General features: G+C 33.6%; 3 protein-coding genes across 4 annotated transcripts; 2 read left to right on the forward strand and 1 right to left on the reverse strand.

Moving 5' to 3' along the window:
• The first annotated feature begins 765 nt into the window (after positions 1 to 765).
• LOAG_01409 (proteasome subunit beta type-3) lies at positions 766 to 2148 on the forward strand. The gene is made up of 4 exons (XM_003136948.2): positions 766 to 931; positions 1112 to 1247; positions 1396 to 1590; positions 1810 to 2148. Exons 1-4 carry the CDS (start codon positions 809 to 811, stop codon positions 1971 to 1973), a joined length of 618 nt encoding a protein of 205 aa, XP_003136996.2. The 5' UTR covers positions 766 to 808; the 3' UTR covers positions 1974 to 2148.
• A 22-nt stretch (positions 2149 to 2170) lies between these two features.
• LOAG_01410 (28S ribosomal protein S21) lies at positions 2171 to 3306 on the reverse strand (the record flags this gene model as incomplete). Its single annotated transcript, XM_003136949.2, has 2 exons — positions 2171 to 2808; positions 3093 to 3306. Coding segments are annotated over 2 exons (404 nt in total), but the record flags the coding sequence as incomplete, so codon positions are not given.
• Positions 3307 to 6318: 3012 nt separating this feature from the next.
• Positions 6319 to 12287, forward strand: LOAG_01411. 2 transcript variants are annotated; one of them, XM_020445736.1, is made up of 5 exons: positions 6319 to 6461; positions 10140 to 10320; positions 10981 to 11103; positions 11385 to 11558; positions 11947 to 12287. In XM_020445736.1, exons 1-5 carry the CDS (start codon positions 6439 to 6441, stop codon positions 12031 to 12033), a joined length of 588 nt encoding a protein of 195 aa, XP_020303838.1. In that variant the 5' UTR covers positions 6319 to 6438; the 3' UTR covers positions 12034 to 12287. The 2 variants fall into 2 exon arrangements, with proteins under 2 accessions (XP_020303838.1, XP_020307277.1); XM_020445737.1 differs by lacking the exon at positions 6319 to 6461 and adding an exon at positions 9804 to 9895.
• Positions 12288 to 14534: the final 2247 nt, after the last annotated feature.

Genomic DNA, 14534 nt, shown 5'->3' on the forward strand with positions numbered 1-14534 from the left:
TTATTTAAAAATCGGAATACGATGATGCTAGAAATACAGTGCTTCAAAACTGTTAAGAAAATGATGGGAGATTTCTTATATTGTTCTTCAGTAATTTTAATCTAATTAGCAGTTCTTCCTCTCTAACTGTTGATGGATGCAAATGTTGGCTTAGGCAACAAATGCTGATTTCTGTTGTTTCAATTATTATATTCGAATAAATTACCGGGTGCTGAAAAGTACTTAGGGAAAAAAAGATGCTACAAGAGAAGAAATGAAAGGCACAAGATGAACTGGTGTGAAAAGTGCGATTTTCTTTTTAAATCGTTGAAATTTTCATTTGTTCAGTATTTAATTTGTATATTGTTAGCAATCATTGCGGTAATAGTTTTATTGAATTCATTAAAATATTGTTGGTTGTGTTACTTAACATTTGATTTTGACGATGTTTTTCGTTGGTTCTATTTGAAAACGTCACTTAAAACATTGGTGTATTTTCATAGGGAAATCGTTTTCCAGAGCTTTTCAAATTGATTTTACACTTTGTCAAAGTTTCAGATGATTTCAAACACGCGTATTAAAAATGGAAGTGCTCTGCGGAAGGGCAGAAAAATTAAAGCAGGAAACTATCGATCCTTCTTTTACCTTATTTATTACGAGGAACTGTTCTAGTTTATGCTTTAGGTAGAAAGTAAATAGTACTTAGTGCTGTCAGATTCAAGTTATGTTTCCAGTCATTTCTCTTGTGGGAAATTAGTCTAATTTATGAAGTTCCATCTTTTTTCTTTCCAGAATTAGTTTCGTTTCAAGTTATCTTCGGTTATTCATCATGTCTATTATGAGCTATAGTGGTGGTACTATTTTGGCAATGGCGGGAAATGATTGTGTTTGCATTGCTTCTGATTTACGACTTGGTGAGCAAATGACCACAATTGCTACGAATATGAAGAAGGTCAGTTTTTCAGTGTTTCCGTAATAAAGTACTGTTAATTTCAGAATGCATATTCCTTCTGGAGTATGGGGAGAAATGGGAATGAACACGAAATTCGTTGGGTTTCGAGTTAGTTGATCAGTAGACCTGCCTAATTCTGTTTCATTTTCTCTGCCAAGATTTAATTCTTTCATATTGCAGGTGCATAAATTGGGCGAAAAAGTTTATATCGGTTTAGGTGGATTTCATTCAGATGCTAAAACAGTTCTTGACAAAATCACTTTTCGGAAGAATCTATATGAATTAAGAGAGAATCGGAAGATAAAACCCGAGGTAGGTGTAGAAGATTTTAGAGAAGTGTAGCATTGAACGACAACACATCTTTCCAACTATTAAACATATAAAATGGAGATGATTCAAAAAGGAGGCTGTTTTGGATTTCAGGAAATGTGTGCTTTTATCCACTAAATCTGATTTTCAGGTAGCAGCTGTGATGGTATCGAATCTGTTATATCAACATCGATTTGGTGGTTATTTTACAGAACCATTGATAGCAGGGCTCGACCCGACGACTAATAAACCTTATATTTGTGCCATGGACACTATAGGTTGCATCTCTGCTCCCAACGACTTTGTTGCCGTGGGAACGGGGACTGAATATTTATTAGGCGTCTGTGAAGGTTATTTTGTTTTGTATTATGGGGATTGCATTCGGCCAACTGATGTATTTATGTGCACCATATTGTAGGCTCCTTCCTCATACAAGATCGATCAAAATGATAACTCTGTAGCTTGAGTTCCTGCATTTTCGCCAGAGCTAAGTGAAGAATTCCGGGTTGTTCACTTGAAAATTAACCATTCGTGAGAGTCTTATGGTTTTTACTTTGCTGAAACTTTAGGGTTCTGGAAAGAAGGTATGAATTCTGACGAGTTATTTGAAGCAACAGCGCAGTCAATGCTATCTGCAATGGAACGTGATGCCGCTTCCGGTTGGGGTGTGATCGTTTATACAATAACTAAAGATAAAGTTAATGTAAAAACAATCAAAGCTAGGATGGACTAAAGCTGCAGAAAGACTGTCCAATTCCCCTTAACTTGCATCCAAGTTTTTTTGAAAATTTGTGATGCTCCATGGATTTTTTTATTGTCTTTAATAATAACGGCTAATGCCACACTGCAGAAGTACACATGGACTTCTTGAAAACAGCTCACATCAGCCAAAAGTTGGCAAATCAGGCCGAAGACTTTGTACTTGTTTAATTCATATTTAAAACAAAAAGAAATTTCTTAAAATTTCTTTACACTGTTGTTTGGTTTTCTTTTATTTTATTTCTGCATCAATAAAGACTTACTGATTTATACACTGAATAAATTTACAAGGAAAAAGTTGTATGAAACCGTTCAACGGGGAGTGTTCAGCAGCATTAAAATACATAGTTCAGCACAGATAAAAAGTGACCCTAACTCTCATTTTTCTTACTGAACGGTTTTTAGAAAACTGTCGAGGTCATTTCCTTAATCATCAATATCATCTCGCAGTTCAACAAATTTTCGAGGCTTCCGTTTGTAATGAATGTGTTTCACAGAAATGACACTGAAAGGGGTTTGGAGTGGACTAAGGAGAGAGAAAGTAGAGTGGATTAAAGTGAGAGAAAGTATGTAGAAGCACCTATAAGAACCTAATATTATCGCGCCACCTACGATAGAGTCACGTGGTCATTTGGCCTGGGTATGGATCAGGTCGATTTTTTCGCATCAGAAACTGTATTTTCCTTCGCATATCTTCATTGATGATTGCTTTTGAGATTTCTCTAGACAATTCATTCCGCTGCATGTATGGTTTTCGGTAATATCGTGTTTTTCGCAGGATATCCAGTAGACCTTCATTGTTCATTAACCTGAACTGCAATATAGTTACAATCCATGTTATACAAATAACAGCACAGAATCAACAAATAACTGTTCATAATTGTCTGAATATACAGTGATGCTTACTGATTACACATGGAAGCATTACAGAAAGGAAACTGAAGGAAAGCAAATGAAGTTATCATATTCAGGGATTTGAGACTTTATTATTTCAGTTCTCCTTTCCCACTGCTCATTAGTCGCATAAATCTAAAGCAGAAATTCCCTACATAATACCCGACTTAGTAAGCAACAGCAGAATGACGAAAAAAACCTGTTAAGTAAATGGAAAGCTGCTGTGACATCGTTGTTGACAACAAGGACCGTCTTATTGAGAAATCGTGGATGTGCGTGGTGGATATTCCAGAACAGCTTTATGCCGAAAGGTTGTTTTAATGTCCCACGCCAACACCGCACCATCCTGAAAACAACTTGGAGAGTAAGTACGAACCATTGGAGGGAAAGACCCTTGCAAACTGTTATCATAACATTCAGAGTTGAGTTACGATGATTGGTCACTGCGCAAATTCACGAGAAGTCTGGTTTCTGTTCTTTATTCAGGTGGCAGAAGCAATCTTCGTAACTGTACGATTCAAGAAAGACTGGTGAAGAGGTTTTAAAACTTTTTGAAGATTCAGAATATATGATGTTTGGTGAAATCTGGTTGAAAAAATACAAGACGGGAATTAGCACAATTGAACCCGTGCTGAAACAAGAAGTCTCTCAACAATTTTGAGACTCAAAACAGTCGTCCTTTTTTCTGTCCGCCTCACAATCTCAGCATTCAAATACTTATTTGAGCTCTTTGTAGTTATTAAGTCTTTGCCATTTCAAGACTAATTTTGGACTATAGCTTCTTATTAGCTTCTTATTATTCCCATCAGTTCGTATCTTTGTTTATCAGTCTAACTGCAACATACTTTCAATTTCACAATATGATATGATGTTAGAATTAACAATTTTGCAACCTAAGCACTTTCGAATGTATTTTGTAGTGACTATTATGAAGTGATCATTCGTTTTAAATTTATATAATTCTCATTTCTTATTTCATGACATATAAATACGCTGTTCAATTTCTAAGATGTGATTATCAGTTCTTCATAATCAAAAGATGATAATTAAGAAGAAGTGACCATTGGTTCGTCATCCTTTCCACCTGAAGTTTCATACATAACAAAGCAATTTTTCCGTCCAATACAAAGTGTCTACTTGTATATCGCTTCCTGTTAAACAGTACTTGTTCATATCTTTCTAAACGACAGATATGTTTATATGTTTTTGCACTTCCGCTCCCTTGATCGTCGAGTCAGTTGCGGTACTTATCATCATTCATTCTTCACTCTTTATCGTCTTTTTTATTCATTAATGAATTTCAAACTAAAACATTCTGTTTATACTTGCATAATGTTGAGAAAATCCAAAGTTGACTATGCTGCCGAAGTGGAATGTATTTCGAGATTAATCAGTCGATTATTAAAACGACTTTTCGATGAAATTTATTACACTTTCTTCTTCCGAGCTCATAGGACTTCTCCATCATTTCTTCGGTTGTTTATCACGTTGAATGACGACAACAAGTGGTTGAGCCATTAATGAGTGTAGAAGTGTATGTGTGTTAAAAGACATTGTTTTAAGAACCGAGTGACGTAATCCACTTGCTGCATCCTCTTCATTTCAACTGAAATCATTTAGTTTAGCTCGACTCATTTCATTTGCATTTGATTATGTGTTCTGAATCTAGCACTTTGAAATGGCTAATCCCACTTCGTTCCCAATTCATTTTCACTCAAATTTATTTCGGTCGAATCGTTGCAGTTTTATTTTTCGTTCCTATTCATTCTTTACTCCAATGATGTCAGGACGAAAGTTACATCCCTAGAAGTGTTCGAATATCATATCAATATAGCGCGAAACAAAAAAGTCAGAATCGGACAATGAAGTAAAACTGATCCATTTTGTGCACCAAAAATTAATTTTAATTCAGTAATTTTTCCATGTTTTCATGTGCTCAAGCTATCTCTCTTATCATTGAAGCTCATAATCCTTTGACTTCAAACATAGGTTACTGATTTTGCGTATCAACGTCCTGAAGAAATTCGTTTTCCATTCCTTCGGTAGCAGTTTTAGCCAGCATTTTTGATTGATTTAAACTCTCAGAAGTATGATTATTAACAAAAATCTTTTCAAAATGACCAAGAACAGTACAGTGCTTTCTAACTCTCAAATGTTGCCTCCGAAACAAGTATACTTTAAGAGTTTTTTCCAACTTTAATAGTACATCCTGTGCTGAAGCAACCAGTGTTTGTGGAACATTCCAGGTCTATTACTCGGGCCTCACTTTTCATCTGACAACTTGTTTTCCCTTTTTTTTAAATGTTGTCCTTCAAATTGAAAAAGTGGAACCCATCGAAGTAATCACATCACACCTATGATATCACGTTAAAGTGTCAAGTCAAAATGAATTGTTCCATCTCAAACTGCTCTGTCTGAATGCGATGACATGAGACACGATTGAGGTATTTGTTGATGACCGATACCACCACCATGTATACATGTTTGTCTATCCGTGTCCATACATCTAGCACGACTGCTGATACGGCCATCAGCAATATATAAGGTTTTGGCAGTGGTGAGAAATGTGTTAATACAAACATGGGCGACGATTTGTTAGCTAGATCCTTTGACAGGCCATAGGGGCTATTCTGATGAAGCCTTTTAGCTCAATTCATCTAGCAGTCACAATATGCTGTTTGCTCCAAATTTTCCAATTCCTCGAACTGGAAATTTTTTTAGTGAAATGACTTGGTGAATGGCGTTGTTGGAGAATATTTATTTTTCGGAATCTATAGCATTAAGTAATAAGAATAAAGTAGTAAGTTAATTGGGAAGAGTTGGAATTATTAAAAAAATAAAAAGTGTAGATTTAGAAAAGAAACAATGGCCTCTATCTGAATTGGTGCAAGGACAAAAGTTGCAAGAAATTAATTGAAGGTCGAATCTCTGACTTCTTTTTAAGAGGTATTCATCACATTTTGTAATTTTTACTTAAGACACTTACCGGATTGTGATGATTTTCTGAATTATTTCGACATAAAATTCATCAATTCCAGAATTTTCACTAGTCCATACGAAAATATTCCAATGCTATCTTGTTCTGAGCTCAACTAACTCCTATTTTGCTTTCTTCTGAATCTAGACATATTCTTTTGCTCGAATTCATTTGCTGCTCGAATTGCAGTAATTTGCCTGGTTGTCACTGTTGGGCAAAACTGCTGAAACGATATGATTTCTCTGCTGTTGCTTCATTTTATTTAAAACGCTTCCGATGATTAAGAACAGTTCGCAACTTCAAAACATATACCGCAGCAGCAAATGGATTATTGATGTTTAACTTTTTGGATTTCGTATAGAAACTGCGATGATCTTTCAACGGAATACTTTAAAGTCGGCATGCACTGTAATAATTTTTCCATTTTTTTTTCCATCCAGAAAACTCACATTTTTTAGAATTATTAGAAGAAACTCCGAGAAACTCGCTTAGAATTGATGGCATTGAAAAAATATGATGGAACAGTGACTTCTCACATGGAACAAAATTGAAGACAAACCTTAAATAAATGGTTGAAGTACTTAAGGACAAGTAAGTTGTGCATATTTTTATTTTTGAATTCAAAGAATAGCCGAGTTCCTTGAAAACTGAAAGATGTCGCAAATTCAGATGGATAATTCGTAAATGTGCAGTTTGCACGTAGATGAATGTTTGGAAAATATGAAAGGGAATAATTTGAAATAATAACATTTCATATTGAGTCAAGTCAACATTTTTTGATTCTGTTCTTGAATCTTTCATGTCATCGCAAAACAATGTTATTCTTAAATCTAGTAACATTGGGGAATTGAATGTACTGAGCAGAAGGTTGGTAGTGCACTTAATTACCTTTTCAAAATGTTTTTTTTACCAATCGGAAAGCACAGAGATAACCAACTGGTCTACTCTGTGAGGATCAAAACATTTGGATAAATTAATGTAAAATAGCAAACAAGCACCTGTTGCTGCATTCCGACGTGCGTTTGAATTGAAGTTATCGATTTTATTCATTTTTTTGTCAGTGTGTTTTTCGACGCGTTTGCAGTGAATGTTTTAAAATTTATCATTTTATAGTCTTTTGTAGAAGTTCTACTACTTTATTTTATCGGATGGGATTTTCGAGTGTGAACTGAAATTAACACTTGCTTAATTTGATTTTATCACCCATTCAATATTATAAGAATACAAACTGATCAGGTTAGTCATTAGACTTGCTCAAACACACTTCTTACAAGACAAAGATATAAATGAATCGTTCTTTTTTCTGATATTTTTTTGTGATAATTTGAATTACCTCTTACCCAAATCCTATGGATTACGCAATGATGAATGCAACTGGATGTGAAACTTACTAAAATTTCAACTCTTGAAAAAAGGGACTGTATCAAAAAACATCATCTTAAGGTTGTAAATGTCCCAAAGAAAAACTTTTTCCCGTAGAACTTGTAAAAATAGTGAATAGTTATTTGCCAGTTGATTTGAAAGTCTCAATTAAAGCACAAAGCATTTCCATCATCTTTTTCGATTAATCACTCCTAGTCTTTGCAATTTGCGAAAGTTCTATTTAAAAATAATCCATTTCGAATTTTGTTTTATTTGCAACTGGTTGAAAGGTGCTTTTTTCATACAAGATCTGTTTACTTTATGGAGTGAAATCATCTATTTTCAAAGTGATACAAATTATATACCTGTACATCCACTTCTCACACCAAAATTTATTTAAGTGCAGCGCCGTTGATCTGATGGTTAACCATAAGGATAATGCGAAAGTGTTTGAACAGAGAATGAACATAACTTCAGGAAATATTGCTTTTTTTTTGTTTCAAAGTGTATTTCTCGCAAAATTTGCGCAGACGGACAACGTTGGTGAAATTTATTCAATTATTGTTTTACGCCCACTCCTTGTACCGTTCCCCTTTTGCCCTTCCATATGGATTTCATAGCTACCTCCAAAATACTACAGTTACTTTCTTCCATTTTATTTTTCATCTAAAATAAATTGGTTGAGTGATATCGTTCTGTGATGTGAATGAACATAAAACATTTTGTACCTATCTTTTAAATTCTGACGTTCCGTTATTTTTGTTGGGAGTAAAGTTAGAGTCTTCATACATTCCTCAGATGCATTGATGCATTTCATTCCAGCGTTTCATTTATCTAGAATTAAACTAGTTTTTTTAGGAATTCATTTTAACTTTGCAGTATGTAAAAAGGAATGCATCACTTTCATTTCACTTTCATTTCATGTCTTTTAAGCAATTTAACTGTCGTTTGAATAGAATGAGGGATCAAAAGCTTTTCATCAAAAAAAAATTTGTCCTTCAACATAGTTTATACGTTATGATCATTCAATTTAAATCATTCAATTTGAAATAGTGATAATCTGCAGAAAATGTGATGATATCCAGCATACTTGTAATACAGTTGTTTAAAACAATTGAACTACTGTTGCAGTCACTTTAATTGACACCAAATGATCAACAACAATAAAATGACAGTTATAGTATAGTGGAAAACTAACGAACTAAGATAATTACAATAGAATATGTCTTTGTGTTGCAAACCATAAGTTCATCTCAGCACTGAAAGAGACTTACTTTACCGTCTTATGTGAAGTTCTTTGTACAACCAGCAACTTTCACCCCATTAAAGTCGTACATTTCGTATAGTTTGGTAGCTTTAAGCAGATGACATTTGTTTTGTTCGCTTCCGAATATTTTGGTGAATATTGCGAGTGGAGAAAATGCATTTATTATGCAGCTTTGTAACTGTTTCTAAATGCTGTAAGAGTTCCAAGAATTTGAAGAATGTTTCTGTAAAACTTTCAGAAATTTCAACACCTTTAAATAATGCAAAAAAATTGATAGATTTGTCATTTTGCAAAACTTCCAAAGACTTTTTTCTGCGTTACTTCTTTCCAATTTTTTTCATATTGTTTTTAGTGATTATTTCTGTAGCGTTCACAATGCAACGATTTTAATACAAGCAGTGTTAATTTCAGTTCACACTCGAAAAGCCCATCCGACAAAATAAAGTAGTAAAATTTCTGCACAAGAGCACAGAATGATAAATTTTAAAACATTCGCTGCTAAACAATACTTTCCCAATATTCTTGGTAATTGAACCTCTTCACTTATTTTGTAACGGAACGATGTCACTTGTTACAAGGTAAGAAAACTGTTAAGTTGTGAAATATCCGATTGAATCACTCATCCGCTACGCATGCGTCACTTAGTGGATATCAAAAAGACTTTTTCTAAATTTGTTTCTTAACTTCATTTGCTTCTATTTGATGAGAGGAATGCATTACACTCCCATTACACCTTTCTTCTTGCTTTCATTTTCCGAAAGTAAGGAGCCAACATTTAATTTCGAAAACTGATAGCACGAAATAGAACAGATACCGTGGAAGAATCTTGAAAACATCAAAATTTGACATTTTTTTTGACTTCGTATATCATCTATTCAATTCAGCGCTTGAAAAGTCCTCTCATATCGTTATAATCGCCTTTTCTCCTTCCACTAATCACCCACTTTTTTCATTCGGCCCTCAAATTCGGAATCGGGAATTATCAAATGATTATAGAATCTGTCATTCCATCCAGCAAGCGTTTTCTTCGAGCTGAAATGGTCTCCAACTTCAAAATAAAGTGCACTTGTTTGTCAACTTCCGCTTCTAACCAGAACTCTTCAGCTCTTATCAGGTTTAATGTGTCAACAGCCTTTCAAATTAGAACCTTCCACCCATTCTCCCAACTTCCCTCAATTTCTCTTTTGCGCTATCTAATCTCAATCTTTGACATTCTCAATCTCAAACTACGCGTCTATTTTGCAATCTCTCCATCATTAATCATCTTCGAAAAGTGTGTTCTCTTCCTCGTCAGTATATATTCTGTCTCGACAAAAAACTCCGCTGTACATCCGGGATTCATTCATTGGATGGACTGGTCTTTGGGATGTTAGGATGAAATGTCTGAGGAACAGAAGTATGTTTTGTGAAATTTCGGAATGGAGAGGAGAATGAGAGCGGAGTATTGATTTATACGGATTTACCATTAATGAACTCAACAAATACCCACTTCTTTAAATATTCTATTCCATCACCTAGTTGGATTCCATTTTGAGTCAACAATTCACACTTATTTTACATTTGATATTATTTTCCAAACTTCAGTTCTTGCTCTTTGAAGGTTTATTTTTGCATGTGGAATAATAAGTGATGCATTTTAGGGGAAAGAAGAGGATGAAATCAGGCACCTCTCGGTTATTCGAACTTTTGCCAGATCCATATGACATCTCGCAAAGACGATTTTTTCGGGTTTGTTTGTTTACCGATGTGAAGAATGCTTCTGAGCTGAGACAAGCAGTAATGAATGGATCAATCGATGCCGCTTTGATCAAACCTGAATTGGTAATTATTTTGTTGTCTTGTTGAATAACTGTTTGACTTCGTTTCGTCGATCTCCTCCTTTCCCTTAGTTCGTTGGTCTATGCTGCTGCTACTGATGAAGTCGCCGTAGTCAACCGAATGAATGAAAAACTTTTCCTTCTTCACTATTGACTATAGTCTCTTTTATAAATTTTTCCCTTTGCTAATCTGACCGCTTTTACCATCGGTATGGTAATGTTGACTCTATTTCCCTCTAATGAAAACGCTTAATGACTGCTCTATCTACTTGATTAATCTTTACTGCGTAAATAAATAATTTTTTTCAAAATGGAATACGGATAGATAATTTACTGTGTACATCTACAAGGATATAATTTTCGCTTCCTAAATTGTTATTTGTTAAATTCAGTTCAACAATCCAAATATAGGCCATTGTGTTTGTCTACTAATTAAAGCTAACGCTTGACATCAAAAGTATACGAAATTTACAAGTTCTGTTGCACGACAAGTATTCATTAGTGTTTTGCTTCGTTTATTAATTAACATTACTATCAGCATTATTGAAATCTGTTGTAATATTTTTTTCCATTCGTATTAATGTTAATGGATAGAGCTTTTCTGAGCAAGTAACAGGATTTCTTGTTTCATCTATCATTCGTTTGAAACGGGAGGTTTGTCTAGGTTTTGGAAGTTTTCACGCTTTTGGCAGCAGCAAATAAGGCTGTCCACCAGGCTGCACATAATCGACTTTCAACTCGAACTCTTCATGCTGAATTGATATACTCGTTGTCACCCGACCGGAACGTAAGTTAATATTTGTTGTAATTTTTTTAATAATGATTTATTTCAGTCATCTTTTTCGTATTTTTTTTTATTAAGATGTAGAAAATCATAAGCTTCAATATTTTTACTCTTGTCAGGATGAAGCAAATAGGAAGTGAGAAAAACTGTAAGCTGGGACTTTAAAGTATTTTTTGTCTAAATTTTAGACAGAGCTTAAATTTTGCATTATTTTTAAAAGAAAGAATCGCTGTATTATCGTTGCATTCTATTTAATTCAGAAATTGAAATATTGATATCTGTAGATATTAGAATCATTATTAACATTTGGTATTGCGGAAGAAAGTCGTAACCTTTTGGTTGGTATTTTTGACGACGAAAATGGTGAAAAAATGGTTAAAATGGCAAAGAAAATTGATGGTAAGCCAGTTCCGATGACCATACTACCTCAAATGGCCGACTATGAACGTATTAAAAAGGTTTGGTGAAAATTTGAAAGTTTTGTATTAAAATTATATTTTAGCAACACTTCGACATTCTTAGGATCTATCTTTTTCAGTTTCTATACATCTTTGTAACAACTGAAGGTAACTTCATTTTGAGCATTTTGTATAATAACGTGTTTTCAAGTTGAAGAGAGGATTTTAGAAAGATTTAGGAAATTGGGTCAATTTCTTGAATCATCATTATGAATTTCAAATGCTGCTGTCGGGATAGAAATGATATTTATTTAAATGATATTTTTGTTCTCAAGAACTGTTGTTACTGAACACAAATGGAAAGCTGTTACCAAAACCTAGAAAATCAACTTCCATCAGTTTTCGTGACTTAATGTTTTTAAATGGAACTAAAGGTGAAAATTATTAGGTATACAGAGTGAAGGAATCAGAATACAATGAAGAAACAATAAGTGACGCAATTATAACTCGAATTGCTACCAAAGATTGTATTTAAAATGCGCTGTTTCCTGCTGTGCGCTTCTTCAGTCCATTTTAAAAACATAGTTGGCATATAACTGTAAATCAAGTTGTTATTTTTCTTTCAAATTTGCAGTGTTTTCGATAAATGCTTCTTTATTTTCTGTACACTGCCAGATATTAGCGCTTCTAATTAGTTGTATCAATTTTCGTTTAGTGTTTGTTTTTTACATTTCAATTGTGATATCACTGTAAAAGGATTGGGAAAGTTAAGGTCAAATTTAAGAATGCACTAAATTTTAAGAAATCCTTCAAATCCTTATGGGCGACTCTAGAATATTATTGTAAAGAGTAGTTTATCATCTCAGCTGAATGCATATTTTGTTATTTTCATTAATGTGATTTCTTCAGAAAATTTCTTTCTCATTCTTAGCATATCATTGTATTCATCAAATTCTAAATTCATAAAAAAAGACTTGAAGGGAAGTTGATGTTAATGCGGATCACTAGAATTGATAAAATGAGGTTTACAAATTGTAAATCGTCGTGTTTTCGTTTGTCGTTTGTTATCGTCGTTTGTTTTTCTTTCATCGTCGTGTTTTTAGTATTTTGATTGAAACATTCAGATGATGGGAAGTAGTTAACCATGAACAAAAATTGTGCTATTTAGAATGCATATTATTGATGATTTTCACAAGCACCTTTACCGTCATATTACTAACTCGATTGCGCCTACTAGTCGACCAAGACTTATATGAAAATTGTTCCATTGCTAACGCATAATTGTTTTCCCCCAAATACGTTAATCGCAGTATTTTAACTATAAAAAATTCAGTACCTTTCCACTACTTTATTTTACGTTGTCTCTTTTCCACGATATTCAAGATTATCTGTGATTTTTTCAGTTTTTCTTTGTTGACTTGTGAACCATGCTCTCTCTCACATATTATCTTTTCTTCTCCAGTTGTAAAGAAAATAGTGGGAAACATTCATGTCAATCGTGATTTTTGTGCATTTCTTTCCACTTTGTTGTTTGTTAATATTACGTTAAATATTATAAATTTTGTGTAGTCGCAGGACTGAGACCATTCTGGATTTAACCTGTTTATGGCTTATATATAGTTTATTAAGTCATTAAACAATGTCCAAAATTTGCTCTAGTTTTACTCTTTCTGCAGAAGCTATGCTGTCCTTGTGGGTATTTGTGAGTATTTGTAATAAATACTTCTCTCATGTTTTCTCCATTTAAGTTTTTATCTTTCATCCTATCTCACGCATTAACTTCCCTGTTCCCTTCGTAAATACAATACTTAAAAAACTCACATCAATCATAATTTTGTATATCATTTTCAAGCTTGTTACTGTAGGACTAAGCGTTCTCTAGTGTACTGATTTTTCGCCACTGCATATCCAAAAAAGCAACAACCTATTCTAATTGGAAATGATAAATTTCAAACCGAGAATACTGATCTGCTGAAACAAGCAGTGTGTCAATTTTGTTAGTTCTTAATGTGGCGGGACAACTGTTCTAACAGTACGGTTGAAATGCCATCATTTTTATCACATGAATTTTTATCACACCAACCAAAAATTTACGACGTCTACAATGATTCCTATATCTCGAAATGACTACGCTTTTTAATTATAAAATAATTTGAATACATGTATACATCTAATTTAAATGCAATCGATTTGAATGCATCTGTAAATAAATAATCCATCCACCTTCATTGATTATTTAGTATCAAGTCCCAGAGATTTAAAGGAATTGAAATTTAATGCAGTAAAAGGAATTTTGTTTAGGCTGGAAAACATTTAACATATACATTTATTGCACATGTAAGGAAAAATAGTTGTATGAGTGCTATAAAAAAAATCTTGACCTCTACTGAAGGACTCTGCATATTTCATATTTGTCACTGTAAAATTGACGATTACACAACGATTGGCTTATTACAACCATCCAATTGATAACAATTATATATAATAGAGACAGAAAAAGATTTTCCTATTTCTGTGCTTCGTGCATAGAGATGATAGTAGCCATCTAAAGGTGATTTTTTTTGAATGACATTTTCAATTCCTGCCACTTTACAGCAACGTCTTTCTCACCTAATCTTTAGAACTGTGATTTAACAAAGAGTAAGTATATTCATTTATGATGGATGTTTGTCGTGAAAGAAATGCATGTGAATGTTAGATGCGAGATTGACAAATCAATATTTCGCTTTAATCCATTTCTTTGATACGGTTGGTTTGATTGTGATATTAATAATAATTACAGTAAGCACATTTTATCAACAGTACTCTGAAAAGTCATGGTTGGTCATGTATATTGTTCAAGCTGATGTTTGTTTGTTTGCATTATTTGTGATCAGTGAAGTATGATAACCAAGTATTGATGAGCCAGTCGATTTGTGTGCAAATAATATAAGGAGATTAAGATGAAATAGTTGAGTGTAATGAAATATGAAAATATGCAAATGTGGAAAAATACAATTTCTTCTCATTGTTTCGAAGAGTGTGTTGGCTCCAACG

The sequence above is a fragment of the Loa loa genome (genome assembly GCF_000183805.2).
Source record: "Loa loa unplaced genomic scaffold supercont3.9, whole genome shotgun sequence".
NCBI classification, from domain to species: Eukaryota; Metazoa; Nematoda; class Chromadorea; order Rhabditida; family Onchocercidae; genus Loa; species Loa loa.